General features: G+C 44.4%; 1 protein-coding gene and 1 long non-coding RNA gene across 5 annotated transcripts in view; both read left to right on the forward strand.

The window, feature by feature from the left end:
• The first annotated feature begins 1,189 nt into the window (after positions 1 to 1,189).
• The window catches only part of ATP11A (ATPase phospholipid transporting 11A), a 124,033-nt gene continuing 105,687 nt past the window's right edge, over positions 1,190 to 19,535 (forward strand). For all 4 annotated transcript variants that reach the window (XM_084505586.1, XM_084505587.1, XM_084505589.1 and 1 more), the window contains exon 1: positions 1,190 to 1,456. In XM_084505586.1, the coding sequence (XP_084361712.1) occupies positions 1,418 to 1,456 (39 nt within the window). In that variant the 5' untranslated portion in view covers positions 1,190 to 1,417. The remainder of the gene's footprint in view (positions 1,457 to 19,535) is intronic.
• Positions 11,046 to 13,810, forward strand: LOC311428599. Its single transcript, XR_014687789.1, has 2 exons — positions 11,046 to 11,890; positions 13,642 to 13,810. It is a non-coding gene; the product is annotated as an uncharacterized lncRNA (long non-coding RNA).

Genomic DNA, 19,535 nt, shown 5'->3' on the forward strand with positions numbered 1-19,535 from the left:
TTAACCTCATTTTCCCCAAATTGCTACCCGATGTAAAAAGGAGATAGAGTAAATTACCAGTTTCTGTGAAGGAATGACAATTATGTGGAAAGTGTATTGTGGTATTTGGATGGAAAAAAAAAACCAAAAACAAAAAAACAAACACATACTGAAAGTGTTGAAAGAAAGAAAACTTTACAAAGGGATTTGCTGCATAACTGAAATTCGATTTCACTCAAAATCTAGGTAAGAAGCAACGTAATTAAAAATGATGGACTGATTAAATGGTAAGGTTTGATTAAAAGTTGAATAAATTGTAAAATTATTACAGAATACAAGTATTGTATAGATTCTTGGAAAATGGAATGGCTAGGCAGAGAAGTATAGTAAGAAATAAATAAATCCTGTTTCAGTTCAGCACTCTGTGTTTTGATGTTATCACTTTGTGTTTACGTATTAGGTTCTTCGGTCATTTTTGCAATTAACTGGTTTCCTAAAGAGTGAGGACACACACACAGATTATATTAATATTTAATTGTTCGTGTAAACACTTTCCTGTGATAAGAAAGTATTTTGGTTAACATGCAGATTTGCTCATTCTCAGAAAAATTCCTGTTGTTTCACAGCTCTTGTAATTTTTTTCCTTTCAGTGATTAATCTTTGAAAGTGAAATGTAAAACCTATGAAACTTATGTCATGGAAGGGTTAGATCTGTGACTAGGAGCACGAAAAAGGCAGGTGCTCCAAAAACAAATATGAATTATCAGTAGCGTGACCGAGTTGAAGAGAAAGGGGATTCAGACCCACATCAGTATAGATTGGAAATAGCAACATTACAGGGGGGATGAAGACACACTGCTGCTTCTTTTTGGGCACATTTCAGCCGAATTTTTCCAACCCCTGGGTGCATCGGGCACCCTGATGGGGGAAGCCCCAGAGCTGCCTCACGGCGGCAGCAGCCCGGGCAGCGCGGGGGCGGCGGGCGGGCAGAGAAGGGGAAAGGAGGAAAGAAGGGAAGGAGGGAAGGAGGGCAGAAGGGAAGGAGGGCAGGCAATGTGGCGGCGCATGCCCGCCCGCCCCGCAATGACGGAGAGCCGGGCAGGGCCGGGCTGGGTTGGCCGCGCCCGAGGGGAGCGGCGCGGGGGCGGCCGCGGCTCGGTGCCCTCCCGGCGGGGCGGGCGGAGGGGGCGGGAGCGCGGCGAGACCTCCCCTCGGAGCCGGGCGGCTGCGGGGCTCCGCTCAGCCCTGCCAGGCGCTGCGGCGGGGCATGAGGGGCCGCGGGGCACCGCGCCGCAGCGGCGGCGGTAGCAGCACCACAACCACCGCTACTACCACCACTACTACCAGTAGCAGCAGCGGAGGAGAGCGGTGCGAGGCTTAGCCCAGCACCGGTGGCGCTGGTGGCGGCTCCCCGCATGTGGGCAGCTGAGCGCCCGCCATGGATTGCAGCCTCCTGCGGACCCTCGTCAGCCGCTACGTGAGTGCCCGCTCCCCGCCGCAGGCTCTCACCGGGCTCGGCGGGTGAAAACTCTCTTTTTTTTTTTTTTTCTTTAATTTATATTTGGTCGTGGTTTTTTTTTTTTTGAGCCGAGCTGTGTTTCGTGAAGCCGGCCGATTTGTGTGCGTGGGTGAATGCTGAGAACAAGGCTGTGCTCTGGGAGGGGTGCGTGGCGAGGATCACTGCCGCGAAGCCTGGGTTGAAGGAGAGTTGACCTTAGGGGGTGGCCTCAATGCTTTCCACCAGCCAGCTCGACTCAGTGGTGTTTTGAGAGTGGATCCAGTTGTATACCGAGGTGTGTGAGTGAGAATCTGGTTTCACTGAACTCCCAACACCGCCACAGCCGTGGAAGCGCAGAGGTCGGTATGGCCATGGCCATGGTCAGGGTCAGGCAGCAGCAGGGAAACTCCAGCTTCTCCTTGAGGATGCGGAAGAAAGAAACGGGAAGCGATAGGAGCGAGAGGTGGTAGTGCCTGGCTTCTTTCTCTGCCTTGTATCCCCGGCTGCTCTCACCGCTCTGTATTCCCAAATGCTCACAGCCCTTCCTCCCCTGCAGGAAGTGCTGTAAGTTAGGAAACTTTCGTGCTCAGACCGAGCAAAAGTGTTGGCTTTGTTCACTCCTAGTTTTGTGTATGTGGAGTTATGGTCACATAACACACACTCTGAAACCTTCTGTGTGTGTGAAAGAAGAAAAATGGCAGAGGTGAAAAGATTTTACTGGCTCTTTGTACTATTTAGAGTATGCCGTGAGGCGAGGAGAGCACAGAGAGGTGAGTACTGAAAGCAGCCGTGTGTATATGTGGATCCTTCGAAAGTAACCCTGAGGGAAGGAAGGAGGAGAAAAACATAAATACAAGGAGAGAAGCAGAAGTCTCTGTGGATATGCAAAGCTCAGGTGAACCGTGCTGAGCTCTATTTAGAAACAGGCAGGATCGGTTCAGGTGTTGTGATCCCTCGGTGCTGATCTAACTGTAGGATTTAGCTGAAGGTTTTCTGGTGTGTGTGCTTACATCTGGAGCCTGTACAAACCGTCTGGAAATCACACAGCGCTCATTGTGCATAGAGCATACTGTGGTCTGCAAGTCTTTTCTGCATAACAGTGCTGCTAACCTCTCTTTCAAACTAAGCATTGGATATGTTTGAAACAGGCTCGAGATTAACTCCAGGATTTGTTTTAAAACACAAAGATGTGTGTAAGAAGATAGCGTGCTGAAAATAACAAGGCACTTGAGCTTTTAAGTTGCAGACTGTCATCACCCTCCCACACCGCTAATGAAGGTAATTCAGCAGTCTGAAGACTGGACAAAACACTTAGCCCCTGTGAGGAAGTGTTCATATTTCCTAGATCACACTACTTTCTGCTTTGTTTTTATGCCAGGAGGCTGACTGCCTGGCTGACATGTATGTTTTCACCTGTTGCTTCTTGTTCTTTTGCACTTCTTCTCTGTATCTGGTCAGTTTCTTTTCTTTATTTTTTTTCTCTTTTCTTCCAAGGAAGGAGCATTTTGGAAAAAGCTGTCGTAAATAAACTTGGGTTCCTCATTTCAGTGAGGCCATTAAATCTGGTGAGCTGATTACCGTGTGTGCGGTTTTCTCTTCTTTCTACGGATCAACTATTTTTGTACAGCTCCAGCACTGAAAATGAAAATTAATAGTTTTGAGTGCCGTGCCCGAAACAGCCTGCTGTAAATGAGCAGCAGATGCACATGTCTGCGGTGCTGCTCCGTAGTTGTCCACCCAAGCTATAAACCAAGCAGATACACTTCAGCAGCCTGGATGCCCTTGCCTCTTCCCAAGCTGCTTTCCTGTAAGAGAGGCCAGGCAGCAGGAGACCGGGGAGGGTGGCACATCCTGAGCATGTGTCCAGGTGAGCTCATGTGTGGGATAAGTAGAAGTTTGTGCAGAGCCTGCTTGGCAGGTGGTGCCTTAGGACTGCAGATGGTCACTCTCCAGGTCATGCCGGAGGTTTGTCTGCCTGCAGTTTTCCCTGGAACAGGTGAGTGCTGGCTGGAGATGCTGTCGAGGTAGCTGGGAGCTCTTAGGGCAGCGCTGCGTGGTCTCGTGGTAACAAAAAGTTGCGTTGCACTGATGGAATCTTCTCGTGCAACAACCTCTGAGGCTTCTGTGTTGCAGCTTTTCTTTTTCTTCTGCTGTATGTTGCAGGGCATGGAGGTGTAAGTGATGTACCAGCGCGTCCCGAATGTGCTGGAAGTTTTCCCCCACCTCCTTGCCTTGTTGTTGTTGTGGTCACCGCCCCAAAGCGGTGCGATAGCGCGCATCTCAAAGGCTGTGTGGAAGCGTGGTGATGGCTGGGTGCTGCTGCTTCAACATGAAGTCAGTTTCCTGCTTAGTGCTTTTCCAGTACGTCTGCTGTGCCACCTGCGCTCAGCTTCTTATGTTGTATCATCTCCGTCTTCCAGGTGTCAGAACATGCCAGTGATGTGGGTTGGGGCCATATTCAGCATGCTCGTCATAACATAGCTTGTATCTTCACCAAGAGATGGTGTAGCCTCCTAGGACGGAGGCAGTAATACCTCTTTTTACCAATTTGTACAAACACATTCTGTTGTTCCGCCTCCTTATGGTCATCCTGCTGATTTCCTCTTTCACTCTAGGACTTTCCCTGTTCCATGGCTGCGGCCATACACAATCTATAGGGCTTCTAGTAAATAACTGGCTGTGCCAAAGGTGTCTGTTTCACTGTAGCGCAGCTGACCTAAAGTTCAGTGTAGTTCTCCAAACGCTTTCTGCTCCTTCAGTCTGAAATAGAGCAATGCAAATTTTTAATTGGGTCTGAGGTTAGTCTGTATATTTTGCTGCTTTAAATTGTATCCACCGTACTAGAGGCACCTTTGAATAATGGAGTAGGACGTCTTTGTATACTGCTTCCCCTACGTGGAACCACAGAATCACAATAAGCCTTCTGTAATTAAGACAGATTTTGACGACTGCGTCGTTTAGATTGCCTTCCCAACGAGGGGAAATACCATTATGAGGTTTGTACCCTTTGGGAGCAGGGGGTACGTTTGGTATCACGTACTCTATATTAGAACACAACCTCTCTTTCTGGATGTGGCATTTGCATCAGGCGGTGCGCTTCTGCCTTACCCTTGGGCTGTTTGGGTGCTCCCCGAAGACGAGCCCTGCCCCAGGGAGGGCAGCCTGATGGTCTGAGGAGGCTGAGTTAATGCGCACTGTCCCGTAAGCATCACACGGAGCCTGCTCCACCGTCAGGGCTGAGAGAGGCTTGTTAGTTAATATTAAAGCAGTAAATTATCTGGGGTGGGGAGGGGGACTAAACATACCGTCATAATTAACACCGTGTTCATAGAAGATGTTTTATGGTTGGATTATTTGGGATACTCGTTAGATAGCGTTAAGCAATATATTGTGCCCATGTAACCGCTGTTGCATTAGCTTTGCCTGGTAATCTGTTATTTTTTTGGCTGATCTTGAGACTTCTGAAGTTCTTTATAGTCAAGAGATAGCTAACTCTTAAAATAAGTCTTCATACCGTTTCTAAAAGGAATGTTATTTTTCCAGAGCTTAATAAAATGTGTGCAAGTGTCCTGTGTATTCAGATAGTTGTGTCTGAATGTGGATTTGTGTATGTGGATTCAAATGTGCCCGGGCAAGCTGGGAAATGTCACTCTTAGCATATGCTTGTTTGGACACTAGACGGTCACTGAACATCTTGCAGCAGAAGGCAACAGCCTGGGCTGTGTTTGTGGGACAGCTGGCCCCTCATCACGAACTGCTGCTGCCCAGGTTGGTGCCTTTGGATGGCACAATAAATAACCACTGGGTCAAAGGTCCATATTACTGAACACTTTTGCCTCTATTATGTGGTATATTTAGTAATCCTGCCACTTTATTGCTTCTCCTGTTACTACTTCGGGGTTACAAAGCTGGATGTTAAATATTTGTTGCCCGCGCAACTATCTCTAAATGTGTATGGCAGCAAATAGAGTTTGACTTCCAAAAGGAAAGTGATTTATTACAGCTCGGTCCCCTGGGAGGCTTCTGGTCTGTTAGCTCTGCAGGTATTTTAGGAAAATCTGCTTTTGGGAGGACGGAATAAACGAGTTTACAAATGGCTGCTGTATTTTCTGCATCTACAGAAGTGGGTCAACTTTAATCGTAGTTTGAGAAGACGATCGATCAGTCTAACCAGAAAGTTGTTTTAGGGGTTTTTAGCATCTTCACCACTAAATTTCGTGGTAGCCTGTGAGTTTTGGTCACTGATTTAGCTGATAATGTTTATATTGGCAGAATGATTCTGAAATCGTTTTCTAATCAATTTCTTGAGTATTTTATAAGTAGTCTTGATATAAACAAATGAATACTGAACATCACTTTTTTCATCTGTAGTGTTACCAACCTTTGTATCAACTGCTTTGGCCTGAAAGCTGGAGGAACTACAAGCCTCAGTGCTCTGAATTACTTGTCTAAAAGATGGTCCATTTATCAAGCATTTCAGAGGACCTCCAGTTTTCTGAGCTCGCTTAATACATCCGAGGGCACGCTCCCATTCCACTTCTTGCCTTTCCTCATAATCACTCAGCTCGCCCTGCACTTTTGCAGGCTGGTGCTGAATGAGTGCTGTCTGGATGTTTCTTAGTTGGGGTGCCTGCTCAAATGAATGCTTCTTTTCTTAGCTGTCACTTACAGTGAGATAAAAGGGTTGTTTCTTTCTTCCAGCAGTATGATCTGACAGAATTTTAGGCTGTTTTAAATGCCATATAAACGTGTTGATGTCCTGCCTGTGTTCAAACTTTCCTCACCGTACAGGAGATGTTCTCAGTAGGGGCTAGGCACGTGCTTACAAGCCAGTAATCAGGATCTTGCATTTTTTAAAGTGTTTGTTTCTATCCCTGGTATGTAACACACTTTTGATAATGTCTTGTGGATGTCAGCGTCACGATGTCTTCTCAATGCTTCCCATCTCGCCTTTCAGCTGTGCTGTTCGTGGATGCTGGTTGTTCTCGGTGCAGGAGGCTGACAGAATGTGTCTGAACAGCACGGGTAACTCCTGAGTTCCTATCCCAATTCCTATTTCCCCCGGCATCATTGCCTTGTTATTCTCCCAGTTGCTGTTTTTCCTGGGGAATTGCTCTGTATTGTGTGCTGACTTGATGCTTCTCAGCCCAGCTTTTAAAGAGGGGAAGTTTGAAAGCTTTGCTTCCCTCAGGAGTTAATTCTGCTGAAAGCTGAGTGTGGCTGACAGGATTTGGTGCTTCTGCAAATCCAACTAGCTCTTGCACACTAGTAGTGACTTTTTTATTGTTCTTTCTTGTTTTGTAATGTACTCTTTGGATGTTTCACTATAACCTGAGGCAAAACAAACAAACAACACCCCCAACCCAAAGGAAAGGGAGAATTGCGTGGACTTTGTTCATCTCCCCCACCCCATCAATTAGCTAATTTATACAAGAAAAACTTTTTTTTTATTTTGAGACTAACTGAATGAAAATAGGACACTGTGTAAAACATTCTCTGGCTTCTTGCAAGTGAACTTTTATAAGCTGGTTGCTATTGACTACAAAATATTGCTCACCTATATGCAACAGATCGTTCTGCAGTTTCAACTCTCCAAATGAAATGTTTGCTGCTATCGGAGTTTGTCTCAGTGACTTAAAATAGATCAAGAACTCCTAACCTTGCCATCTTTAGCATCAAAAGTACATGTAGTTTTCCTTCGGTGATGAGAACTGCATAGTCACTTCTGTCCTTCATGAGTTTTTTTTTTATTGAAATATAGTTTTGGTCCTGGGCCTCTTCTGGGGGACAGCAGAACATCGATACTGAAAGCAGGAAGCCTCTTCAAAATCGGTTTTGGGAATGGAAGAGGGTGAGGTACAGCGTAGCACATTATAGCTAAAAATCCCTGTTGACTGTTTCTCATTCATTCTTCGCTCCTGTCACACAGCAGTAATTGAAACCAGAAAAGTGGCAGGGTGAAGTGGGATTTTCTAATGAGTCAGCCTTTTAAAGCTGGAACACTTAATAAAAAAAAAAAATATAAATGGGTCGACAAGTGAAGGGTTCCACAAATATAATAGCTGGCTGCTGCTTGCCCTGCCAAGGTGGGGATAATAGACTCGTTTAAGCTCACCAGAGTGAAATGCAGCTGGGAAACAGTTCTGTTCCCGAGGTGCTGCAGCCTGACCAGCAGTGGAGAGGAAACAAAGCAAGAAAGAGGGAGCAGATGTTTGAGCACCTGTTATACAACTGGATTTGATGCTACCATTTGTTTGTTTTTGAACGAAAGGGCCTGCCTCTCATCATTTTAAGTCTTTTAGCCAGATTACGTTTTTCCAGAATAATACTACTAATTCTACTGGTTTGCCATTACCCCGTGTAATGTAGTATTTCTATTTCTGTAATTGTCGAGGGACGTTTCAGCTGAAGTTCCTCCCGAGCTGAGGCAGAATGACACTGGAATGCTATTATCCTCCCTGCCATAATTGCCATGGCAACACCTGCAGGTAGACGAGGCAAACCAAGGATCCTTTTTCTGTCACACAGATCTACCACTTCTGTGTTTCTTCTTCCCTCTCGGTAATGACTCTGAGACCCTTGTGGCACAAACGTGCCCGGAGTTGTCACGAAATGTGCTCTGCTAGCTTTTGTTCAATTTAAACTTTGACTCTAATTTTGTAAATGTCTGTTTTGTGATGCTGTCTTAAAAATGCGTGCTTTCTAGGAGAAGCTGGCAACCCAGCCTGGGTTATTTTAGGAGATGGATGGGATGAGCCAGGGGCTAGGCAGTTTGTCTGGAACTTCACAGAAGACCATGGGCTATTAAAGCACTCACGTATCTTACAAACCTGGATGTTGATTTCCCCGATCTTCCTTCAGCTTTCTTTACAACAGGGATAAAACAGGGATAAGAGTACTGCCCAGCTCTTTCACAGAGAAGTTTTAAGGGTTGTTCAAGGCTTTGAGGTAAGGAAACACTGTCACAGGAAGCAAACTGGGTGCCAACACGGGCCTGTAATCCTTGTCTTTTTATAGTGCCTTTTTCTTTGCTCTTAAGTGTTCTCCACTGCCACAGGAACTGCATGCAATTTCAGACAGCACACGTGCACACCTCTGCAAGTACATGTAAGTGGTGGAGGAATACAGGGAGTGTGTGGGGAATAATCAGGGGGAGCAGAAGAGAAAGCAACATCAACAGTTATGCCAGGTTATGTCTAGTGACTGAGGCATACTGTGAAATTACATTCTGGAGTGCTTATTATGTTACTGTTGTAGCTCCTTAGAAGCATGAGAACTGAAGAATGGGGAGGTTTCATAGGGACACCTTTCCATTTATTCTGCTATTCCCCGTAGATTATCTTCTCTCTTTGAAATATGAGACTGGTTAATTTGTTTCCTTCATTAATCATTACTCATCTAGATGCAGGGTGGGGTGAGGGGAGAACAGTGTTTTGTTTTCCTGGTGGCACTGACTAATCTCTTTGCTTCAGTCAAAAGAGGATTTCGTCTAACCTATTTAAAATAGGGGATTAAGGACAATTAGGTTCTTCCCCTACATCACTGCTAAGATAGGATGTTGTGAAATCCTCTGAAAAGCACATCTGTTGAAGCACCAGTGAAGTTTTGTAAGATTAATGGTAATAATAATCAAAACAGTTATGCAGAAAAAGAAACTTTATGTGTGAAGTACGTGTCCAGAAAGAAATGTGGATGGACAGAGGAGATGGAAAGGAATCTTTCTGTTTGCCCAGTAGCTTTCTGTCTCTAATGCTTCTAATTTATGCTGTGAAGTGGATGCGTAGATGAACTGAAATGGATTTCTTGTTATCTGAATTACATTAGCAACTTTCAGTTCATTCTTAGCATTTTACGTAGCCCTCTGTATCTTTTCAAAGTACTATTAATAAGTTGCTTGCACAAATGAACATCACGATGAAGTACAAACACTAATGCTCATCTGTGCTTGCATACCGATTTTTGTGCCACTCATGGTGGTTACGTGGCTTCTCTTGAGGTGGATCTGAGTTGGAAGTGGCATTTGAATAACTGACATTAAGCTGCTGTACTTGGCAGGAGGTCATTGCAAAGTAAAACCATGAGAAATACAACCACCGTTGGAAAACACGATGTGTGTAAGATGGCATTAATATAAAGGAAAAACCATTTTGTGCATTTCGGAGGAGATTTGGTTAAAAGAACAGACATCTGATAAGTGATAAATGACTTTCATGAGGTGTGGATAGCACACAGCAAAGCTGCAAAGAAGATAGTGGAACGATGCCACAGAAATTGCTCGTGTGACCTTACGCTTAATACTAACCATTGCAGATGGGTTACTGATAATCACTGTTTCTTTAGTTTTGTTTCCTCCAGAACAGTAGTGTAGAGGGTCCGATCTACTCTTACGTTTGAATGATAATACACGTGAAGAAGGATGAAAAAGTTGAAGAAAGGTCAGAAAAAGCTGAAGTCTGTTTATTTCATCTTATTCATGAGGTGACTTGGGGTGGGCTCTCTGGCCCAGCCTGAAATAAAGTGTTTCCTGAGTGAGTGGGTGTTGGGGCTCTAGAGCACTCAAGCTGACTTCAAGGAAAGTTGTGGTCTTCTCTTAAAATACATCTGATGTCTTTGCTTATGGCTTTGGCTTGATGCTATGCCAGTGCATGCCTTCTGATGCTGTTATAACCCTAGCACTTTGTAGGCTATTGTAAGAACTTCATCTGCATATATGGGCCGGGTATCAAACTTTACTGTCAGGTGAAGGAAAGGGCACATCAGTCATCGGTAAAGTACAGCAAAGGCAGAGGAAACAGATTGTTGGGAAAGCTGATGTACTACTTATTCTGCTATTTTTTTTATTTTTTTTTTAAGAGAGAGCAGACTATTTTAAATTTCACTGTTACGAAAGCTCTTATAAGCCAGGCTACCATTTAATCTTCCTATAAAAATATGCCTATGTAGAAACAGCCCTCTTTCATTATGTGAAATATGATAGGTATGAGAGAAGATATTGCAAAGGTAGGCTCAAAGCAAGTGTATTGACCAAGTCATAACTAAAAGAATAATTAACTTTCGTGCTGATGTTAGCAGAAATGTAGTATAAATAAGTTCAGGGAGGGCATTTTGCTTTGCTCAAAAAGGCTCCCTATGCTATAAGCAGGTTTTGATTGATTAATGTTAATGCTTTTCTTCAGGTTAATGTTCAGCATTTTCTCTGTAAACATGGAATGCACCGAAATGCTAGCACTTCTCAGTAGTGTTTGGTGGAACAGATTAGTTACAGTTCCTTTCTAGCAACTTATGTGTATCCTTTTTTGATTTATCAGTGAACTTTTAAGATTGCACTTACAAAATCTTTCACACTCTAGCCTCCTGGCCAGCAATATAAAACTTTTTGGAAAGCTTAACTCTAATAAAAACAAGCTTCTCTTCATTGGGGTTTAAAGAAGAATCAAAAATTTCGCAGCTAACAAGTATTGCAAATGTTCTCAAGCTAATTTAATGTTTGAAAATCTATATGCTGGATTTTAAATATACTGCATAATTGCTGAGAATGTTTAGTGTTTCTAGCCCTTTGTACTGAATTTTCAACTAATTCCTGGCTACCTTAAACTGGAACAGCTCTAAGAGTTTGGGATCAGCCCACTCTTCCCTGTTGACTCCAAGCTGTTCTCAGGAATGTGTGTCTATCCTCTGTACAATAGATACGTAGCCACTTAAATACATGGCTGGTCTTCGGTATCATAGTTGGGAGTTAGAGGTGGAGAGGGCACTAAAGCTGGGGCTGAGAAGGACTTTGTTCTTACCACTTCTGAGCACAGCTGCTGAACTCTTTTACCTTCTAAGACTACAAAAACAGACAGGGCTCTCATCATTTCACCTGCAATGCTGACGTGTTGCTCATCTGAACAAGCTGAATGTTCCCTACGTGGAGCTGTCGGGTGACCAGGTATACTTGTTGGCCAGGAGGTGTCTGCGTGCTGGCAGCAAGAAAAAAGAAAGGAGATAGGGGAAGCTCTGTCCTCAGCCCAGCACTGCTCGGTCACATTAACGTGATGCATAAAGGCGCTGCCTTCTTGATGCCTCCAGTTCTTGGCTGATGTGAGAGGTTTAAGCCTGCATGCTTAGTGGCTGTAATGATGTAGAAATGAAGGGAAAGCTTCAGATGCTCATGTGAAGCAATGTGCATGAACATAGGCAGGTACAGACAGAGCTTTATGAAGGGCAACCTGGGTTGTGGTTTCGCAACTCCCGTCTCTTTCAGCCCGGGAGGTCTCCAATTTGAAGTGCTTGTGGTTTTTTTTAGGAGGGTTCCAGCCTCTGACTTCTTCCCGAAGAAGTAGAAAGGCCACCATGAGCATTTTGACTTCCTATGTTAATGGTATCTGCTGAAACTTGTTCAAAGAGCTTTTCTGCCAGTGGATGTATAATGTAAGTTAAATATATAAATGACTCCAGGCTAGGCTTCTGCTGGGTGTGTGGAATTAAAATATCAGTATTCCCTTGCTGTTTCCCAGTCTAGAACAAACTTTAAGGCATTTAAAACTCAAAGTAATAATGCTTTTACCCGGGCTTTTTGTGTGTGTGTTAAAACTGACAAAAACCAGACAAGGTTTGGTTGAGTCACGGTTGTAGCTGAGTCACGAGGTGAGACGTCTGTGAATGCTTTCAGTGCTTTAAGACTCGTAAGACTGCAGCAGTGGCTTTCCAGCTGCTTGCCTTCAGCCCCCAGTCAGTGCTCGGTGCTGCTTATGAGGGCTGTTGGTGCTGCAGAGCAGCAGCTGCTTGCTTGTGCAGCTCGGAGTTGACCTTGGTGTTAGGGCAGGCAGCGGTGCCACTCAACTCTGCACCTCCAAATCCACCTCTGTGCCTTTGAGGCCCCAGGGGAAGAGCAGAGATGTGGGTTTTGGGGCCTCTGGGGAGCTCCCTGCCTGGTGCAGGGTGCCCAGATCTGCCCTGGGGTGGGAAGGCCCCGTTGTGGCCCTGCTTCTGCTGCAGTGTAGGGGTTGGAAGGGACCTCAAGAGATCATCGGGTCCAACCCCCTTGCCAAAGCAGGTTCCCTAGAGCAGGCTGCCCAGGTAGGCGTCCAGATGGGCCTTGAATATCTCCAGAGAAGGAGACTCCACAACCTCCCTGGGCAGCCTGTTCACTTGTTCTTTTCCCTCCTCTTGTACACGTGCTGTTGGCTTGTTGAGATATTATTATAATTTTACTTCACTGAGTGGCAGACCACAGGGCAATGAGTATGAGGGTGCGTTTCTGAGAAGGTGACTTGCTTAGGGTTTGAAGTTGGTGTGAGTGTAGAAGGAGAAAGCTTCGCTGTGAGGGAGGGAGAGCAGCTCGGTGCTGGGGTTCTCCAGGTGCTGATGTGAGCTGGGATGTCAGCAAAGAGATGACCCGTGAGTCAGGGCTGATTTGGCAAGCTGCTGACATCCATGAAACACCGGCTTCCCTTGTGGATAGCATCTGGCATCAGAAGAGGAGTTAAATTGGGAGAGGAGGCATAACACATCACAGGAATGACAAGGTATGACTTATGGTATGAGGAGAAGAATTTGGGTACTGCTGACTGGAGGGAGCGTTACTTAAAACCCAGGCACCCTCCCCAAACCAACCCTGTGATGTGCAGTGTCTGCTAGCACTCGTGTGCCACGTGGCTTGACCTTCCCAAAGCTCTAAGCGCAATCAAAGCGTAATGACTGGGGGGAAAATGGAGCAGCCATTATATGCATAGCATCTCTTCCCGTGTGCGTATGAGAACATGTTTTATTGAAACCGGGTTGCTAGCCAGCACAGGCATCTTCTGTCAGGACTGGAAAAGCCCCGAGCACCTTCAGCCCTTTCACAGGCAGCTGTGGGATGCTGGTGACAGGAAGCTTTTTGGTTGCGCGAAGGCCAGCATCAGAAACATAACAATCAAGGCTTTCTCTGCATGGAGACAGGATCTACCTGATCCCTTTCACTAGGGATATTGCAATTTCATTTATTTGTAAACTGAAAATAACTATTTAAACTTTGTATTTCTAAAACTTTCAAAGGGTAGGAAGGAGGAAAACCATCGCAGAATAAGATCAGCAGGATTTCAGAAGCCCTTTGTGGCCGTATTTCTTAAGGGGCCTTTGAGCAGAGCATAGTTCATCAGTTTGCCATCTTACTGATTTGTTCTGGGTTCTTCTTTCAGCGCTGGAGAGCAGCAACGTGGTGTAGGAGCACAGATCTCCTGTGAGGGTCATCCTGCCCGGCCTGCTCGAAGCAGAGCAGCTACTGCCAACAGGAGGTTGGACCATTCACTGCTTTGTCTAGCAGACTGTATAGTGTGCAGAGCAATAAAACATTTGTTTCTGAAGCAGTTTTATGAGTCTGGTATAATTTTTAACTCTTTCTATAAAAAGTGACCAGATGGCCTGGAGAGATCCCTTTCAACCTGCGTTGTTTTGACTCTAAACTAAATTACCATTAAGCAAATCAACAGTTCTTGAAGATGAAAATGTTTTCTTGCCTTTCTAGCAGCCATATCATGTTTTTCTCCGACCAGATGGTACTAAGACATCGTAGCTTAAAACAGGCTCCGTGGATGAAGCTGTGCAAGATCTTAGTGATAACCTACAGACTCAGCAAGTTGTTATTCTGAGCAGTAATTATACTGCGTGGTGTGTTTGTTCATTCATGTTTTAAAGATTGCCGTAATAGAGGCTCACAGCAACTTCCCTGTGTACATGAGCTCAGTAAAAACTACCGTAGGCGGAGTTGAGGCTTTAATAGCAATGAACCTGACCAGGTTAAGGTATTTCTCCTGGCTCCTGTTGTTTCAGTTTAAACAAAAACCTGTAACAACCAAAATCGCAGTTGGTGCGTACCCTTCCCCATAAAGAACTTAATTTGGGAGCTGCTGATGTGTAAGCGTGGCCTGAGCGACTGGAAGAGAAAAGCTGCTGGCCTTAAATTAGTAACAAATGGTGTGAAAATGCCTGTGCCCTTGAGACTTAAGCTTGCCGGTCTCAGCTTTCCTGATGAGGTGGCTGTGTCCCCGTGGCATGCTGTCTGAGGGTGCACATCCTCTGAAGCTACTCCAGAGCTGCTTTGGGGTTTGGAAATGAGGAGTGTGGGAACGGGAGGAGGAAGTGGGAGGCAACAGCGAGTGAGCTGAGGCTGTCCATGTAAAGAGATTTACTTATTCAACCCTATTACCATAAAATATTGGATCAAACCAACAGGCTGTAAGCTGTTCCTGAAAGATTTCCTACTGCGGTAAGAGCCCGACAAGCATCTGGGAAGTTTCTGAGGCCCTAGCCTGGGTAAAAGATGGCAAAGATCATTTAACTATTTGGAAGGAAAATATGAAAGGAGACTACTTGATCTCAGTGTTTTCCTAAAGTAGTGAACGCAGTGGATTTCTCTCTCTGTTTTAAAATTGTAGGGAGAAGGAAGGTGAAGGAGTGGAACAGAGGGAGCCCTGAGGTGGAAGAGAAGCCGGAGCACTTGATACCGCGTGCTTAAATCATGTGGTGTGGCGTGGCCTCCTGCGGTTTCTGAGCGGGTGGCTGAGGGACAGCAGGCTATAAATACAGCTCTGTCCTCTACTTATGTGGTCAGCTGGAGCTGCCTGGGACTCTTACTTAGAGCTGACCACTAAATTGGCAAATTAGGGCAGCGCTCCTGCTGCTGATTGGAGTGGGTTTTTAAAAAGTGCGAGTAGATTCCCTTTGCCTGAGTGGTTTAAATTGTGGGATGCTCTCTTGAAAGATTTGGGCTCTAAAAGAGGAGCTGGAAGCTTTGTGACAAACTGCTCCAGGTTGTAGGTTCTGCTTTGTCTTTTTGAGAACACTTTGGAGGGATTAATTCTCCTCCTGTACTGGGCTCGGCCTTTCCATCCAATTACGTTAAACAAGTAAGCTGCTGCTATTTGCTAATGAAAATGAAACAAATGTGCTTCAATTCTGAGCTCACCTTGCAGAGCACACAGGCACGCAGTCTGTTTGCAGCAGGTGTTCCTGAAAAGGCTCACATTTTGAGGCTGGGCTCTGGAGTTCACACCAGGAAGGACACAACCCTGGGTCTGGATGGCATCACATGGCTTGCTGAAGCACTGTTTGCTCAGTTTTGCTTCTTCAGGTGGTTCAGGATGTGCTGTTCTCCTGTGCACTGAGTAACTTTCAGGTCTTTAGGCCCAGATGTGTCTTATTCCAGTGCCTCAGTTTCCCTTTAGTACCAGCTCGGCTAATCTTACTATGGTTCCTGTCTTTCCTGAAAAGATTTACTTACAGGTTCCTGCCTGCTCAGGTCTCCTGTTTTATCCTGTCTCTTACCTTCCTTGTGTTTTTTAGACCTGTAGACTTTCTCTGTAGCTTTTGTCCTAGCTTGCCTATCCTCTTGCAAGCATCCCTTTTGGGCCGCTACAGGAAACAGGGCAGCAAACTCCAAAGGAGCTCTCCCAGCCTGGCAGAGAAGTTGCCTCCCTCATCCCCAGGAGTCTGGAGCTGAACAGGATCATCTGATCCCCAGCTGACACAGATCAGCTGTTTGCGTGGTAGGTCTTGTGCAGGACGGCTGAATTGACCCTCCTTTCCTTGGGGGGATCCTGCTGCCTTTGGGGCTTGGAGATCTGCAGCCGACTGAACACGCTGCTGTTACCTTCCTCCGGCTGAGCTGAAGCACATGACTGGAAGGATTAGGCCGTGCTCAGTTACTAAATATATTGTTGCCTGACATTTCTCTACTAAATAGAAAAACACAATGCTAGCCGTCTCTCCTAATGATAGGAATACCTTCTGTTGGTGGACAGCAGTGCCAAAACTTTATTTCAGGACCTTCTCCAGTTATTAGTGCAGGCACTGGAACACTTCTGTTTGTCTAAATCTTGCGCTGATGCTTGGGCTGACGAGTGTTAGTAGGGTAGGTGGCTGTGCTTTCCCATCTGGAGGTGTAATGGGATTGTTAAGTCTCTTCATTACATTTACCTTTTGCGCTGGAATAGGGTTATACTACACCTGATAGGAAAGTGATGTAAAAGCTTGAAGTCACCTAAAGAAATATTTAATGTGACATTGAAGTTTTCCTTCAAAGACAGCACGGTCTCCACATTCTGCATCATCTTAAAGGTTATCACATCGGCGTTACACTCCTTTAGATCTAGATGAGTTAGATTTGGCAGCTTTACATGTTTAAAGGTAAAAGTGCTTGTGGCAGAAAGGAGATAGATTTGCTTTTATACATACACAAAGCTGGTAAACTCATGTGACTTGCAGCATAATGTACGCTGATGGCAAGCTGTATGGGGAAACAAATGGGTTGTCTTCTCGCTTTACTAAAAATGTTTTTCCTCCATGTTACTCGGGTAGAGACATGTCCATTTTATGGAAAACCACTTGGCACATGTCGACCTCCAAGCGAAGGGATAAGCTATCTTGTGTGGCTGCTGCTTGTCCTGGAAAGAATCAGTGGTGAAAGCTGGGCTGTCAGCTTTATTTGTGTTTCCCAGCCGCTGCCCACTTGCCAGCATCTTCTAAGTGTTTTAAATGTAGCTTTCGTATTTTTTCTAATGCATAACATTTGTATGCAGTGTTTCTTGTGAAGATGCCAGAACAGCCATATAGTAAATATTTAATAAGAATAGTAAAGATTTCTTGTTCTCAGCAGGCTAAAGTCCTGATCTAAAGGAAATTGCCATTCTAAATTTTTTATGAAGTGCTGCACATAATGAGACTGAGTTTATTTGGTTTATGATACGTAGATGGCAGGAGGATCGGTCTCAGTTTAGTTAAGACATAAATGGTGCAGGTAAGTTTTAAGCATGGCTTTTTAAAAAACAGCAACTTGAATTCCGTTTGATGACTGAGGGCACTCTTCATCCAAGATGACAGCTGTAGTACAAGTTGGACGTTGGGTATTGTCTTCTGTTGCTCCATGTTTCAGGTGACTGAATTTTAGGAGAACTTGCTTTGTAAGCCTTTTTCTGAAAAGCATGAATTGTTTGCTTGAAAGTATTAATAATGGAACTGTCACTTAATTTTTTCTAACTTTTGTTAAGATGGTAAACACAGCTATCAGCTGACCTTGGAACACGCACTTTGCTTGTGATTTACTAGTGTTTAAAGATGATGATTGCTGGCATAGCTACAGCTTAAATGGAAAGGGAAAGCGCACAATGCGTGCGTGGCTGATACTTTGAACATAGAGCTGAGCATAGGAAAACACTGTTCCTTGTTCAACCACAAAACGAAAGTGTGCAGACTAACTGAGACTAGGGAAAGAGTGAACAGAAATGGGTTGTGTAAGGTAAAGGAGATAAGGATGTTATAGAAGACAAAACTGTGCGAGTGCCCTCTGTCCTGAGACGTAGGAGCTTGAAGCAGAAGCTTGTGGATGTTTAATCAGTTGAGACACCCCTTACATGGCCCCTTTCCCTTTCCTCACTCCCATTGTTCAGATTCTGTTGCATGGAGTGAAGAGCACTGAGACTGAACAGAAAAGTGAAGACCTCTGGGGAAGGGAGGAGCTCACCTACTTCTCAGAGCAAAGGGCCATCCATCTGAGGTGGTACCTGTCAGCCGAGGACATGCTTCCTTTCAACATCACCATATTCATATGTATTTAGTTATTTTTTTCCCTGGGGACCACAGGTCTCTCTTCAGGGATAATAAATTTTTGTTGCAAACCTGAACCTGTACTAAAGATGGAAACATCCTGAGATGGCCCTTCCCCAGTTCAGGGTAAAGAAGGTCTGAAGAGAAATCTCTGTAGATCTTGAGATTGCCTGGCAAATAAATGAGAACTGTACTTCTTAAAATACAAAGCTCAAATATGCTTTCTTCTGTACCTTAGCAGTGCAGAGTTTATTTATGATACTTTTACTTTTTTAAACTTTATTTGCTAATATTAATTTCCATTCTTGCTTATTATACTCCAAACAAGAGTATAAGTCACATTTTATAGGTTTGAGTGTGTCTGCAGCGTAAGTTCATATTCTTCATAAAATACATGAATATGTCCAGCAACTCTTCAGTGAATTTGGAGCTATCTTTTTTTTGCAGACAGGGAAAGACAGATCCCAAGGATGCTCAAGGAATTTAAGCACCATAAAAATGAAGCTTCTGCTTTGTTTCATCTCAGTAGGAATGCAGTATTGTCTTTGCTTTTCTTTAAAATAAACTCATCCTTAAGCCATTAGAGTGCGTGTGTATATCTGGCTGTCAGCTTTCCACTTCTGTGCAAGTGAGCTTTCAAAAAAAGTAGTTCGAGGCGCAGACGTTACATTGCTCTTGAAGTAATACCCTCTCTGAAAATGCTGATAGTTACTCTATTTTAGGAGCCTGATATTGTTCTATTTTGGGTAGGACAGGAAGATAATCTGTGATTTTTCTTTAATGTTTTAGATTATAAACTACTCTTAATAAATATCTGAATACTATGAGTTATTTTAACATCATTAAAGCAGTTCTAATGCTTTTTTTCTTTGAACTGGTCATTAGATTTGGTTTAATCTGCTGTAGCTTGCTTCAAAATATGGTGGCGGTGTGGCTTTAAGTGGTGGACACTGTTAGATATGAGAAATATGACTGAATCACTCACCTTTGTGACGGTGCTAATCCCTCAGAAGATGCATGAAAGCAGTTTGGCCAATGGCACACGGTATCTCTGCCAATTCTTTATCTCTGACAGGGGACCAAAATAGAGCCGTGCCACTTAACTTCCTAACAGTTGTTGGGCATCCTATATCCCTAATGAAAGATAGAGGAGACGTGTGCGTGTTGTTATTGCTTGAGCTGGAAAAAGTTGCAGGGCTTAGTTTTTTGTATTCTGAAACATCTTACTGGGTAGGCTCATTTTACAATTTATTTTAAGCTGTCAGTGTTTGGGGGGAGATGAATATTCAACAGTACTTTGTGTATCTGTACATATGCACAAGCATATAAAGCTAATTTTTTTTTGTGTGGAAACAAAACGTATGCTTTACATACCAAGGATATAGATATTAAGAGGAAATGAAATGACTAAAACAGAGATGCATCACTGTTCCAATTCCCTGTATTTCTCCTCTGAGAGTTGGAGCCTTTTCTGTCTCCCTTATTTGAATGC

This window comes from Aythya ferina, assembly GCF_964211825.1.
Source record: "Aythya ferina genome assembly, chromosome: 1".
Lineage (NCBI taxonomy): Eukaryota > Metazoa > Chordata > Aves > Anseriformes > Anatidae > Aythya > Aythya ferina.